We start from the raw sequence: 15,618 nt of genomic DNA, 5'->3' as shown, positions 1-15,618 counted from the left end.
TTATTTTTTAATATTTTTTCGGAAAAATAAATATTTGCATATTTTCGAAAAATAATCGGTATTCGGTATAAACGGTTTTTTGGACATCGTACACCCTACAATCGGCATTATATATTTATATTTTTAGTAAATATAACATATATATTTATTCAAATATTCAATATAAATTTATATTTTTATACTAAAATCACCTTTTTTATTGACATATTTCAATTTTCGGTTGCGTTTTTTTGCTTTTTTGGTTGTTCTGAAGTAGTGCACCCTACATTCGGTCCCTTTGGAATATAAAATTTTCATTTTTCACAAGGAAAATTCCCAAATTATTCGGTTTTCGATATTTTGGCCATTTGTGTTTTCCCATTTCACAAAAATTAATCGATTTTGGACATTTAGTCATTGGTTCACGCTACACCCAGTTGCATAAATAATAAATTTGAATTAATTTTTGCAACTTTTCGGTAAAACTTGATCCCTTTTTCCAATTTTTCGAAAAAATTAGAGAATATTTGTTTAATTCTTTCGGAATAAAAAGCGTTTCTTATTTTAAAGCGATTAGCACTCCCCAAAATGCCGGTTACACCATTAGATTTCTTTATCAGAGCTTCCGATGCTTTGATAAAATATGACTCGCATTTCACCTCAATGCGCGAGGACCAATTAGATGAGTACGAATTGGAGTTCCGTAGCGCAGAACTCGACAAGTTATGGTCAAAGGTCCAAGAAACCTTCGATAATTGCTTGGATTATGTGATGTCGTCGGTAGATGCTAATAAGGCAGATATAGATTCCATAGACAGCAAGTATGAAGTCTGTCATCAGACGTACATATCTTGTAAAGCGACTATGAACCGCAAGTTAGCAAAAATTCGCCAATCTTCTAAATCCTCACCTCACACCTCAATAAATCGTTCAGACCTCTCGGCAGAAGAATTTCATGGCGACCATGCAAATAACTTGAGCACTTCGACACAGGCGTCGCGGGAAATCGGCACTCAGGTGTATCCTCCTTTCGTTCAAAACAGTTGTCATACTCGTGACTCAATCTTTTCGCCACCAAATCCGGATAGTGTACATAACCTTGTACTTCCTCCATGCGACATAGAAACCTTTCATGGTGATTTCTTGTCGTGGCCGACATTCCGAGACCTTTTCACCGCGATATATGTAAATAATTCTGCTCTTAGTGACATTGAGAGACTCTGTCATTTAGTTAGAAAGACAGACGGCGAAGCTAAAGAAATTGTATCTAAGTTCCCACTAACCCACCGTAGCTTCGTCTTAGCATGGACAGCTCTCAAAAATCGGTTTGACAATAAACGGGTTATTGTCAATAGTCACTTGAAGCTTCTCTTTGATCTTCCATACATCGATCGTGAAACTAGTTCGGGATTGAAAACCCTTCAGCGCGGAATAAATAGTTGTTTATCTGCTATGGCCGTATATGATATCACCACAGTACATTGGGATCCTATCATAGTCTTCATTTGTATTCAGCGTTTACCGCGAATAACTGTCGCTCTATGGGAACAGAGTGTTAGAGACAAATCGGCTTTGTCTTCTTGGGAAGACTTGGATTCATTTATTTCTGAAAGAATTCAGACACTTGATTGTTTGCGTGATATCAAAGGCCCTGAACCCAATAAAAAGTCTTTTTCGAAAGAATTTAAATCACCAATCACCAACAATTCGGTTTATAAAAAATTCAAATCACCAGCCACGATAACTTGTCTTCTATGTCCTACGGAAATTCATTCTTTGCGATCTTGTCCAAAGTTTAAACAATTGCCTTTTGACCAAAAATCTTCTACGGTGAAGAAACAAGGCAGTTGTTGGAATTGTCTTTCACGGGGTCATACAATTAAAACTTGTACTAGCGCCCATAATTGCAATATGTGTCGTGGAAGACATCACACCCTCCTCCACCGTTCTAATAATTCACCTCCCTCAACTCCTTCATCGAATTCTACACCTTCTTCTTCTTCTCGCCATTCTGTACTTCACCACAATGACAATATAGCTTCCACCTCCACCGGTGCCAATCCAACTATAGCAAATCAACAAGTTTTCCATACATCACAGAATCGTAGTGTTCTTCTGGGAACTGCTATAGTGAATCTAATCCATAACGGTAAAGAGTATCCAGTTAGAGCTCTGATTGATCCAGCATCTGAGGGTTCTTTCATTTCTAAAACCATTAAAAATCGGTTACATTTGCCCACTCACTCTTCTCCAGCTCGTATTTCAGGAGTAACGGGAACGGTATCAGCTAATACTCAGAAGAGTTGTTCTCTGAAAATCGGTTCAAGAATCAATTCTTCTTTGGTACTTCAAACAGAAGCATTTGTTCTCCCTAGGATATCGGATGATCTTCCATCTTTCTCAATAGATCCCGATATAACACATCGTTTACCAAACATTCGATTAGCTGATCCACACTTTGTTGATAGTAGACCCGTAGAACTATTGATTGGATCTGATCTATACCCAAAAATCCTCTTAGACGGAATTCACCAAAATATACTCGGTTCACTTCTGGCACAAAATACGGTATTTGGATGGATCCTAACTGGTCCAATGTCCTCTTCTCCCCATCATTCGAATTAATTACGTTCAAATGACTGCACCATCAGACAACCAAAAACCGTGAATACTTTATTATTCTCACCAGGATGTATTTTCTATCGGTTTCTCCTCGTTAACATAAGATTTATTTTCACCTTCGCCATTTTTATTACCTACGGAACGGCTATCGCTTTATTACAGTCCAAAAAAATGGATAATTTGAAATCGGAAAAGCTCACCTAACTGAATTTACATACTTGGATTCCTAGTTGTAAGTTACTTTAAGTTCACCCATTTTATGTTGAAACACCCCTATGTGTTTCAAGGCTGGCGGCTAATGTTTAAGTTAGAAACTCTCTATTGGTATTTTCACTACAAATCTCCAGGGAGCCTTTGTTCGCCTAGTTCGGATCGCAGAGAGGCCTCCCTTCCTTAAGTGTTCTCTACAAATCCTCTGAGAAACTATGTTCGCTTACGGCGGACCGTAGGGTGATATTTCCAATCATTGCCCTACAAATCTTCTCAGAGACTATGTTCGCTCAGTGCGGATCGTAGAGAGTACTCTCTTGGTAGTGGAATTTCTCTGCAATATCTCCCTGGAACTGTATTCGCTCAGTTCGGATCGTAGTGAGAACTTTCCAATAAGCAGTGATTGCCACAGCTTTGATTCACTCTCGATCTTCATACACAAAACACTTATAAGTCATCTCTTCACCAGTACGGAAGTACTTTTCGGTTTATTGTAACGCGTCTCACCCCACACCAGGTAAAGTCATCAGCACTTTTCGCCTTAATAAATCACCCACACCAATATTATTATTTATACAAACTAAAAACCTTTGTGTTTTATTTTTCTCCTCTTATATTTATCGGTAACACTCGGGTTTGTATCACCATTGCTCATCTCCACAAACAACAACTATTCTCTGCGGCCTTTCTGAGCTATCACCTAAACACATTGTTATCGAACACATTTTCAATTGAAAAATTTATTACCAATCAATTTATTGTTTCAATTCAATCACAAATTACCTTAATCATATAGAAAGATAAACAATGTCTGCATGCTAATGTTTTAAAGAAGAAAAAATCAACGCAATATCTTGCAGCGGCGGCATCTTTTGTTCTTCCCCTTAACAATAGAATACGAAACACGAAAACTATAGAAAAAATATGTCATCACATGCAGGAGTAAAGAGGAAAAAAATTGAGACAGACAAGCAATAACAAGGCAAACATGAAAGAACCAATTGAATGAATCATTATATTCTTCTGCACCAATCCGATTCGATTGCATTTAAAATGTTAAATACAACGGTTTTTTGTTGTAATCAATGTCACACATTTACGTTTTGTGTCATGTTAATCGCTTGTTCGTTCGACTGGCATTTCATTGCAATCATCACGCTCGGCAAATAATGAAATAAATGCGAAACAAAAAAGTTCATAACAGAGGAACAAGAAATGAAAAGGAATTATCTTATTAAGACAATCAATATTGCAATGGGGGAGATACGGGTAAAGAAAAGAATTTTGGGAAAGAATAAAAAGTGGGTTGAATTTGGGCCAATTACCAGCAAAATATCCAATAAAAATTAAGGAATTTAGAAATTTTGGATTGATTTTGAGCCAAAATTAACCTTACATTGAAATTAAATTTAGAGTCAATTGAGGACATTTACATTAAATTACCTGAGAATCTGGCTTCAATTGAATGGAAATCTTTTATTTATTGACTGTAAATTTCCATTGGAAATTGAGCAGCCAATTGGCTGAAAATTTCCTATGCAAATTGAGCAGCCAATTGGCTGAAAATTTCCTATGGAAATTGAGCAGCCAATTGGCTGAAAATTTCCTATGGAAATTGAGCAGCCAATTGGCTGAAAATTTCCTATGGAAATTGAGCAGCCAATTGGCTGAAAATTTCCTATGGAAATTGAGCAGACAATTGGCTGAAAATTTCCTATGGAAATTGAGCAGACAATTGGCTGAAAATTTCCTATGGAAAAAGCTCCCAATTGGCTGAAAATTTTCTATGGAAATTGAGCAGCCAATTGGCTGAAAATTTCCTATGGAAATTGAGCAGCCAATTGGCTGAAAATTTCCTATGGAAATTGAGCAGCCAATTGGCTGAAAATTTCCTATGGAAATTGAGCAGCCAATTGGCTGAAAATTTCCTATGGAAATTGAGCAGCCAATTGGCTGAAAATTTCCTATGGAAATTGAGCAGCCAATTGGCTGAAAATTTCCTATGGAAATTGAGCAGCCAATTGGCTGAAAATTTCCTATGGAAATTGAGCAGCCAATTGGCTGAAAATTTCCTATGGAAATTGAGCAGCCAATTGGCCCAATTGGCAGCAAATTTTCTATGGAAAGAGTGCTCCCAATTGGCAGCAAATTTCCTATGGAAATTGAGCTCCCAATTGGCAGAACATTTCCTATGGAAATTTAGCTTCCAATTGGCAGCAAATTTCCTATGGGAATTGAGCTCCAAATTGAAGTAAATTGATCTCCTAATTGGCAAGCAAATTTTCTATGGATATTGAGCTACTAATTGGAGCAAATTGAGCTCCCAATTGGCAACGAATTTCCAATGGAAAGTGAGCTCCCAATTAACAACAAATTTCCTGTGGAAATTGGTTTTAAATTTCTTAGGGAAATTGAGCTCTTAATTGACATCAAATTTCCTATAGAAATTGAGCTCCTAAATGCCAGTAAATTTCCTTGGGAAATTGAGCTCCCAATTGGCAGCACATTTCTTATGGAAATTGAACACTCAATTGGAGTACATTGAGCTCCTAATTGACTAAAAATTTCTTATGGAAATTAAGCTCCCAATTGGGGCACATTGAACTCACAATTGCCAGCAAATTTCCAATGGAAATTGAGCTCCCAATTGCCAACAAATTTCCAATGGTAATTGAGTTCCCAATGGCCAGCAAAGTTCCAATGGAAATTAAGCTCCCGATTCACAGAAGATTTCAATAAAGAAATTGGAAGTTTTAATTGACATTCAATTGAGACTTAATTCAGCATTAATTCATGGCAAATTAAGCATCAATTGACGGACAATTTCATATAGAAATTAACTTCCTAATTTTGTGCAAAATTTCTGGGAAAATTTAACCACTTAAGATTTTCAATTGAAAGAAACTTCACTACAGAAATTGAGTATCAATTGAAATAATTACAAAATTCAATACATTATCCAAAGTTAAAACAGAAGTTAAGCAAGCATTCCTTTTTAATTAATTGTGGTGAAAACTTTGTCTTAGCCACATGTATTCCTGTCGTAATTTAGCCGCCGGCAAAACTTTGAGCCATTTAATTTATATGGTCAAAAGAGTTTCCAAAGCAACAACAAATCGAAACAAAACAAATACACAAAGTTCCCCCTCTGCCAAATGTCAAAAGTATAATTGAATTGATTTTTATTAAATAAGAAAATAATTGTTCGATTCAATGAGAAAATGTGACCGCAAAGAAATTAAGAAGGCATTAAGGCCGGCAAATTGTTGGGCTGATAGTGAGGATTTTTTGCGTGTGGTGGGTGGGTGGCCAAATTTCTAATTAAATTATGAGTGGGTGCAGAGAGAAAGAGAGTAAATAGCAAAACAAGCAAAGGCCAATCCTGGGTGAAGTTGCAAAACTGACAATTTAGAAGCTGTGGCTGATGCTGCGGCGTTTGGTTGACATGTCATCTTCTTGAGTGGCATCCACTCACATTCATTCACATTGACAATTCTACTCACCGAAGACGAAGAAGACGAGGGCGGCTGCGGTGGTGATGGCGGCGACGATGATGACGCCGAAGGAGGTGGTGATGAATTTTCGTGGGCATTTGGTCTGACACAAACACTTTTCATTTTGTTTTTAATATTGAAACAATGAAAATTATTCTGAAAATAATTAGATAGATAGGTAGATAGATGTTGGTTGGAGCAAGGCGCACAAAAGACACAAAGAGACAAGAGAGCAAGAAAATATGATGTGATGACAACTACTTTTTTTCTTTTTTTTTTATTTGGTTGGTATATTTCTTTGTAGCAATGAATAAATAATTTGTTAAATTTATTTTCACACAAAATTAAATTACACTTCGATTTAAGAAAAAAATAAACACCGAATAGGCACCGAACAACACACAGCGATAAGAGAAGCAGAAAACGACCGCTGCACACAACTTTTATCAACGGCTAATTAGGGATAAACAAACCTCGACTGCACCGAAAATGCCAATTATTGTGTCGTCGTTCGACTGAGCTGGCGAGCGAGCAAACAGGCGACCAACACAGAGCGTGTTAAAGACAAGCGCAGCAGCACCAACCAATGCAAATTTGCGAAAGCAACAAAAACAAAAGGTGTTCGATTTGAATTGAACAATTTGCTTTGGGGACTTTTGACACAGCGAATAAAAAACAGCACCAACAACAACTTTTGGTGGCAAAATAAAAAAATGAGAGAAATTAAAAAACTGCAAACAACAAAAGAAAAAAAACATGAAAACACCAACAGCAAAAAGGAAAACATGTCACAATAGCAGCGCAAAGTAGAGAAAAACCTAAATACTCGACAACACTAAAAATAATTGTTTTCTTATTTTAAGAATGCTATAACAAGAACAACAATATTCGCTGGTGAAATACATCTTTGTGTGAATTATACCCAACAACAACGGTAAAGGTACGTACAATGGTGCTGATGAAGCTCATCCCCCCCACCACCCAACAAATCCAATTGCAAGCATTTCTATAGATCTATTTCGCCTCCTCACCGCCCCATCCCCGTTCAAAGTCTTTACATGGGACAGAAACAAAACATACCACCGCATGCCGAGCCATAGGATAGCCAATTAATCGTAGAATTGTAAAGAATTAAAACCTTAAAAAAGTTCTTGCTACATCATCTGCCTGCTCGTGTTAATTCAGAGAAACGTTTTGTTTGTTTTTGACAACGCCATATCAGGGAGACCCAATTGGAAAGAAATTTTCAAAAGATTCCAATTGATAGTCAAAGGAAATTTGCAATTTTCAAAGAAATTTTGCTGTCAATCGAGAGCTCAATTGCCATAGGAAATTTGCTACCAATTCACAGCTCAATTTGAATTGGGCATTAATTGTTAATTTGGAGCTCAATTACAATTGGGCATTAACTGCGAATTGGTAGCTCAATTTCCATGGGGAATTTGCTGGCAATTTGGAGCTCAATTTTAATTGGCAGCTCAATTTCAATAGGGCATTAACTGCCAATTACGAACTCAGTTTTAATTGGGCATTAACGGTCAATTGGGAGCTCAAATTCCATAGGGAATTTGCTGGCAATTAGGAACTCGCTTTCAATTGGAAGCTCAATTTGCTGACAATTGGGTGCTCAATTTCAATCGGGCATTAAATGCCAATAACGAACTCAGTTTTAATTGGGCATTAACGGTCAATTGGGACCTCAATTTCCATAGGAAATTTGCTGACAATTGGGAGCTAAATTTAATCGGGCATTAACAGTCAATTAGGAACTCAATTTTAATTAGGCATTAACGATCAATTGTGAGCTCAATTTCCAATTTGCTGGTAATTAGGAGCTCAATTTCCTTAGGAAATTGGGAACTCAATTTCTATAGAGAATTTGCTGGCAATTGTGAGCTAAATTTCAGTTGGCCATTAACTGCCAATTAGGAACTCAATTTCAATTGGGCATTAACTGTCAATTGGGAGCTCATTTTAAATAGGGAATTGGACATTAACTGTCAATTAGAAACTCAATTTTAATTGGGCATTAATTGCCAATTGGGAGCTCAATTTCCATCGGGAATTTGCTGGCAATTGGGAGCTCAATTTCAAGAGGGCATTAATTGTCAATTAGGAGCTCAATTACAATTGGGCATTAACTGTCCATTGGGATCTCAATTTCCATATAAAATTTGCTGGTAATTGAGAGCTCAATTTCAATTGGGCATTAACTCCTAATTAGGAGCTAAGTTAACAATGGACATTAACTGTCAATTGGGAGCTCAATTACCATAGGGAATTGGATGACAATTGAGAGCTCAACTTCAATCGGGCGTTAACTGACAATAAGGACCTCAATTTCAATTGGACATTAACGGTCAATTGGGAGCTCAATTTCCATAGGAAATTTGCTGGCAATTGGCATCTCAATTTCCATATGAAATTTGCTGGTAATTGGGAGCTCAATTTCAATTAGGAGCTAAGTTAACATTGGACATTAACTGCCAGTTGGGAGCTCAATTGGATGGCAATTGGGAGCTCAACTTCAATCGGGCATTAAATGACAATAAGGACCTCAATTTCTATTGGGCGTTGACGCCAATTGGAAGCTCAATTTCCATAGGAAATTTGCTTATAATTGCGAGCTCAATTTCAATCGCGTATTAAATGACAATAAGGAAATCAATTTCAATTGGGCATTAACTGTCAATTGGGAGATCAATTGCCATAGGAAATTTAATACCAATTAAGTCCTCAATTTCAGTTGGGCATTAATTGTCAATTAGGAGCTCAATTACAATTGGGCATTAACTGCCAATTGGGATCTCAATTTCCATATGAAATTTGCTGGTAATTGGGAGCTCAATTTCAATTGGGAATTAATTCCCAATTAGGAGCTAAGTTAACATTGGGCATTAACTGCCAATTGGGATCTCAATTTCTATAGGAAATTTGCTGACAATTGGGAGCTCAATTTCAATCGGGCATTAACTGCCAATTAGCAACTCAATTTTAATTGGGCATTGACGGTCAGTTGGAAGCTTATTTTTCATAGCGTATTTCCTGGCTATTGGTAGCTCAATTTCAATTGGGCATTAACTGCCAATTGGGAGCTCAATTTCTATAGGGAATTTGCTGGCAATTAAGAGCTCAATTTCAATTGGGCATTAACTGCCAATTAGGAACTCGATTTCAGTTGGGCATTGACTGCCAATTAGGAGCTCAATTTCCATAGGGAATATGCTGGCAATTGGGAACTCTAATTCAATTGGGCATTGACTGCCAATTGGAAGCTTAATTTCCATAAGAAAATTTGCTGACATTTGGGAGCTCAATTTCAATCAGGCATTAAATGCCAATAACGAACTCAATTTCGGTTGGGCATTAACTGCCAATTGGGAGCTCAATTTCCATAGGGAATTTGCTGGCAATTGGGAACTCAATTTCATTGGGCATTGACTGCCAATTGGAAGCTCAATTTCCATAGGAAATTTGCTGGCAATTGGGAACTTAATTTCAATTGGGCATTAGCTGCCAATTAGGAGCTCACATAGGGAATTTGCTGGCAATTGGGAACTCAATTTCATTGGGCATTGACAGTCAATTGTAAGCTCAATTTTTATAGGGAATTTGGTGGCAGTTGGGAGCTCAATTTCAATTGGGCATTAACTGCCAATTTAGAGCTCAATTTCATTTGGGTATTTGCTGGCAATTGGGAGCTCAATTTCCATAGGGAATTTATTGCCAATTGGGGGCTCAATATGCACAGGATATTTGTTGTCAATTGGGAGCTCAATTTCAATTGGGCATTAACTGTCAATTGAGATCTCAATTTTCATAGGAAATTTTCTGACAATTCCGAGCTCAATTTCAGTCGGGCATTTAATGGCAATAAGGAACTCAATTTTAATTCGGCATTTACTGTCAATTGAGAGCTCAATTTCTATAGGAAATTTGCTGGCAATTTGGAGCTCAATTTCAAATCGCATTACCTGCCAATTAGGAGCTCAATTTCAGTTGGGCATTAACTGTCAATTGGGAGCTCAATTTCCATAAGGAATTTGCAGGCAATTGGGAGCTCAATTTTAATTGAGCATTAACTGTTAATTAGGAGCTCAATTTCAATTGGGCATTAACTGCCAATTGGGAGCTCAATTTCCATAGGGAATTTTCTGGCAATTGGGAGCTCAATTTCAATTGGGCATTAACTGCCAATTGGGAGCTCAATTTCCATAGAAAATTTGCTGACAATTGCGAGCTCACTTTTAATCGGGCAGTAAATGGCAATAAGGAACTCAATTTCAATTGGACATTAACTGTCAATTGGGAGCTCCATTTCCATAGGAAATTTGTTACCAATTAAGATCTCAATTTCAATTGGCACTAACTGCCAATTAGGAGCTCAATTTCAATTGGGCATTAACTGCAAATTAAGAGCTCAATTTCTATTGGGCATTAACTGTCAATTAGGAACTCAATTTCAATTGGGCATTAACTGCCCATTAGGACCTCAAATTCCGTAGGAACTTTTCTGACAAATGGAAGTACAATTTCAATTGGGCATTAACTGCCAATTAGGAGCTCAATTTCCATAGGGAATATGCTGGCAATTGGGAACTCTAATTCAATTGGGCATTGACTGCCAATTGGAAGCTTAATTTCCATAAGAAAATTTGCTGACATTTGGGAGCTCAATTTCAATTGGGCATTAACTGCAAATTAAGAGCTCAATTTCTATTGGGCATTAACTGTCAATTGGGAGTTCATTTTCAAATGGAAATGTTCATAGGAAATTTGCTGAAATTTGGGAGCTCAATTATCAAAAAAAATTGCTGCCAATTGGGAGCTCAATTTGCTATCCATTTTGCACATAATAAATTCCTTCCTTCCTATGCCCCATAGGTTTCCTACCTCTTGATAATGTTGACGTATTGCTATTTCTCAGTGATATATATATTGTCACATACATATGTATATTCCTCAATATGTAATTTGAAATTTACCACTAAAATGTAAAATTGAGAATAAGACGGCGAACACATGAAGAAAAAAGAGAAGAGTGCATGTTTGTGTGTGTTTTGATTTGAATGATTAGCACTTTTGGTATATTTTAGTCAAAAAAAAAAAAAAGTGTGTGCGAATAAAATAAATGTGGGTAAACTGTTTCTATGGGTTGTTGAAGTAGCCGGCAATGTGGCCCGCATTGTTTGTAATCAATCGTCAAGAGCTTCAAGTGAAAGCAGCACAAGATAAGAACTCGTGTAATAATGTATGGGAATTGTACAATATTGATTCATGATGTACAACTTACATATGTTTTACAGAAAAATAAGGTATGCTGGTGTCCTGTGGCTTTCTGTGTAATGTGCTTTGGGGAAGTGATGTGGACGTAAAATGAACTAAAGTGCATGGCACATTTCAAGAAAAAAACCCAAGAGTGTAAAAAAACTTCAGTCTAGTGTAATTGAATTGCAAACATTGAGAAGATTTTTTTACTTCCTATTGGAAATTTCCATTGGAAATTAGACTTTATTTGCCAGCAAATTTCCAATGAAAACTCAATGGAATTGACATTAAATTTCGTTTGTAAATTGAAATTTCCTATGCAAAATGAGAAGTCAATTGGCTGAAAATTTCGTATGAAAATTGAGCACCCAATCGGCTGGAAATTGAGCAGACAATTGGCTGAAAATTTCCTATGGAACTTAAGCAGCCAATTGAATGAAAATTTCCAATGGAAATTAAGCAGCCAATTGACTGAAAATGTCCTATGGAACTTAAGCAGCCAATTGGCTGAAAATTTCCTATGGAACTTAAGCAGCCAATTGGCTGAAAATTTCCTATGGAAATTGAGCAGCCAATTGGCCGAAAATTTCCTATGGAAATTGAGCAGCCAATTGGCTGAAAATTTTCATCTCAGAAAAACGGCACACTTCAAGAAAAAAACCCAAGAGTGTAAAAAAACTTCAGTCTAGTGTAATCGAATTGCAAACATCGAGAGGATTTTTTTTAATTTCTGTTTGAAATTTCCATCAAACTTCCATTGGAAATTAGGCTTTATTTGCCAGCAAATTTCCATTGCATTTTCAATTGACATTAAATTTCGTCTGTAAATTGAACTCCAATTGGCAGCAAATTTTCTATGGAAATTGAGCAGTCAATTGGCTGAAATTTCGTGTGGAAAATGAGCAGCCAATTGGCTGAAAATTTCCTATTTAAATTGAGCAACCAATTGGCTGAAAATTTCCTATGGAAATTGAGCAGTCAATTGGCTGAAAATTTCCTGTGGAAATTTCCTACGGAAATTAAGCAGCCAATTGGCTGAAAATTTCCTATGGAAATTGGCTGAAAATTTCCTATTGAAATTGAGCAGCCAATTGGCTGAAAATTTCCTATTGAAATTGAGCAGCCAATTGGCTGAAAATTTCCTATGGAAATTGAGCAGCCAATTGGCTGAAAATTTCCTATGGAAATTGAGCAGCCAATTGGCTGAAAATTTCCTATGGAAATTGAGCAGCCAATTGGCTGAAAATTTCCTATGGAAATTGAGCAGCCAATTGGCTGAAAATTTCCTATGGAAATTGAGCAGCCAATTGGCTGAAAATTTCCTATGGAAATTGAGCAGCCAATTGGCTGAAAATTTCCTATGGAAATTGAGCAGCCAATTGGCTGAAAATTTCCTATGGAAATTGAGCAGCCAATTGGCTGAAAATTTCCTATGGAAATTGAGCAGCCAATTGGCTGAAAATTTCCTAGGGAAATTGAGCAGCCAATTGGCTGAAAATTTCCTATGGAAATTGAGCAGCCAATTGGCTGAAAATTTCCTATGGAAATTGAGCAGCCAATTGGCAGCAAATTTCCTATGGAAATTGAGCATTTAATTGGGAGCAAATTTCCTATGGAAATTGAGCAGCCAATTGGCAGCAAATTTCCTATGGAAATTGAGCAGCCAATTGGCAGCAAATTTCCTATGGAAATTGAGCAGCCAATTGGCAGCAAATTTCCTATGGAAATTGAGCAGCCAATTGGCAGCAAATTTCCTATGGAAATTGAGCAGCCAATTGGCAGCAAATTTCCTATGGAAATTGAGCAGCCAATTGGCAGCAAATTTCCTATGGAAATTGAGCAGCCAATTGGCAGCAAATTTCCTATGGAAATTGAGCAGCCAATTGGCAGCAAATTTCCTATGGAAATTGAGCAGCCAATTGGCTGATAATTTCCTATGGAAATTGAGCAGCCAATTGGCTGAAAATTTCCTATGAAAATTGAGCAGCCAATTGGCTGAAAATTTCCTATGGAAATTGAGCAGCCAATTGGCAGCAAATTTCCTATGGAAATTGAGCAGCCAATTGGCTGATAATTTCCTATGGAAATTGAGCAGCCAATTGGCTGATAATTTCCTATGGAAATTGAGCAGCCAATTGGCTGAAAATTTCCTATGGAAATTGAGCAGCCAATTGGCTGAAAATTTCCTATGGAAATTGAGCAGCCAATTGGCAGCAAATTTCCTATGGAAATTGAGCATTTAATTGGGAGCAAATTTCCTATGGAAATTGAGCAGCCAATTGGCAGCAAATTTCCTATGGAAATTGAGCAGCCAATTGGCAGCAAATTTCCTATGGAAATTGAGCAGCCAATTGGCAGCAAATTTCCTATGGAAATTGAGCAGCCAATTGGCAGCAAATTTCCTATGGAAATTGAGCAGCCAATTGGCAGCAAATTTCCTATGGAAATTGAGCAGCCAATTGGCAGCAAATTTCCTATGGAAATTGAGCAGCCAATTGGCAGCAAATTTCCTATGGAAATTGAGCAGCCAATTGGCAGCAAATTTCCTATGGAAATTGAGCAGCCAATTGGCAGCAAATTTCCTATGGAAATTGAGCAGCCAATTGGCAGCAAATTTCCTATGGAAATTGAGCAGCCAATTGGCAGCAAATTTCCTATGGAAATTGAGCAGCCAATTGGCAGCAAATTTCCTATGGAAATTAAGCAGCCAATTGGCAGCAAATTTCCTATGAAAATTGAGCAGCCAATTGGCAGCAAAATTTCCTATGGAAATTGAGTTCTCAATTGACGTCTAATTTTCCATGGAATTGAAACAAATTTCTACTGAAAATTTAGCTTCAAATTGACACAAAATTTTATGTGTAAATTAAGCTCTCAATTGGCGCCCAATTTGCAGTTCAATTTACATCAAATTTATATTCGATATTGTGTTCCGGATTGGAAAGAAATCTTCAATTTTAATTAAGCTCTCAATTGAGGACATTTTCATTGTAATTGGCATTAACTTTCCGTTGGAAATCAAGTTCTAATAAGCAGAACATTTCCGTTTGGAAATTGAGCTCCCAATTGCGAGCAAATTTCTAATGGAGACCAAATCGTCGATTTTTGAAAGACATTTCTTTTAGAGACAATTAAGGATAAAATTGAGGAATTAAATCGTGAATTTTTAGAGGAAATTCTTTCAAGGATTGTAAGGTCTAAAATCGTGGTTTTTAGAGGAAATTCTTTCAAGGATTTTAAGTGGCTAGAATCGTGGATTATTGAAGAAAGTTCATTCTGGGATTGTATCCTAAATATTTGATTTTTAAAAACAATTATTTCAGGGATTGAAATGTACGATCAATTATGTCTGGATAACGGATGATCAAATATTGCTTCGAATTATTCCAATTTTTAGGGCCACTCCTTATACACCTCTCGCACCAAAGTTTCTGGAGCTCTTTTTTGTCTTTGTCACAACGCTATAAATTACTTCTCCGGATAATGGCCCGAATATTCCAGAAACCCCAATTCGTGGATTTTTTAAAGACCTCAATTGGAAATTTTTTTTTGGATTGATGCCAGTTTCTGCAACATTTTATTTTCATTTCAAAAATAAAGAGTTTTGAGTTTTGATTTGTTCCTAACATATTGTAGCAATTTTGAATCCATCTTTTTTATATAAAAAAAAACATTTATTAGGGTATTTATTTTAAGTTAAATGTTAACCTTTGTTGATTTTTGTTTCAACTTTCTCTTCTAAACACACACACACACACATTTGTAGAAATTTTCCATTTAATTTTATGTTTTCCCTGATGCCATTCATTTTGGACTTCTTGTTAAATAAATAGTGCAGGCAGGCAAAGGCAACCAACCAACGAACCAAACCAGCTTAACATTGCTGCAATGTAAAGTTTTGAAATTGTTTCACAATTTCCTGGCATTTTATGTGTGTGTGCAAAGTACATATGTACATACACATGTCGGTAAATTAGGGGAGGTTAGGTTATGTTTTTGGGGTAGTTAGAAGAGGTGGTGGCAGTAGTTAAGGAAAAAGGGCCGC

At 36.7% G+C, this 15,618-nt stretch overlaps 1 protein-coding gene across 26 annotated transcripts in view; it reads right to left on the bottom strand.

The window, feature by feature from the left end:
* Positions 1-15,618, bottom strand: part of Adar (Adenosine deaminase acting on RNA) — a 431,247-nt gene that overhangs the window by 382,169 nt on the left and 33,460 nt on the right. For 3 of the 26 annotated variants that reach the window (XR_012411756.1, XM_073977099.1, XM_073977101.1), the window contains exons 1-2: positions 6,779-7,063; positions 6,315-6,461 (exon numbers count right to left, since the gene is read on the bottom strand). The exons of 16 other annotated variants lie outside the window; for them this stretch is intronic. Coding sequence is in view for 8 of the 10 variants with exons in the window: in XM_073977099.1 (XP_073833200.1) it covers positions 6,315-6,461; positions 6,779-7,063 (432 nt within the window). In the remaining 2 variants the exon portion in view is untranslated. Of the gene's footprint in view, positions 1-6,314; positions 6,462-6,566; positions 7,064-15,618 lie in introns of those variants that run through there. 7 more of the 26 variants (XR_012411757.1, XM_073977117.1, XM_073977118.1 and 4 more) reach the window with 6 other exon arrangements.

The sequence above is a fragment of the Musca autumnalis genome, unplaced genomic scaffold (genome assembly GCF_047663935.1).
Source record: "Musca autumnalis isolate F117 unplaced genomic scaffold, ASM4766393v1 scaffold_3, whole genome shotgun sequence".
Taxonomy (NCBI): Eukaryota; Metazoa; Arthropoda; class Insecta; order Diptera; family Muscidae; genus Musca; species Musca autumnalis.
The sequence above is the reverse complement of the archived record's forward strand: the minus strand, read 5'-3'. Positions and strand labels throughout refer to the sequence as shown.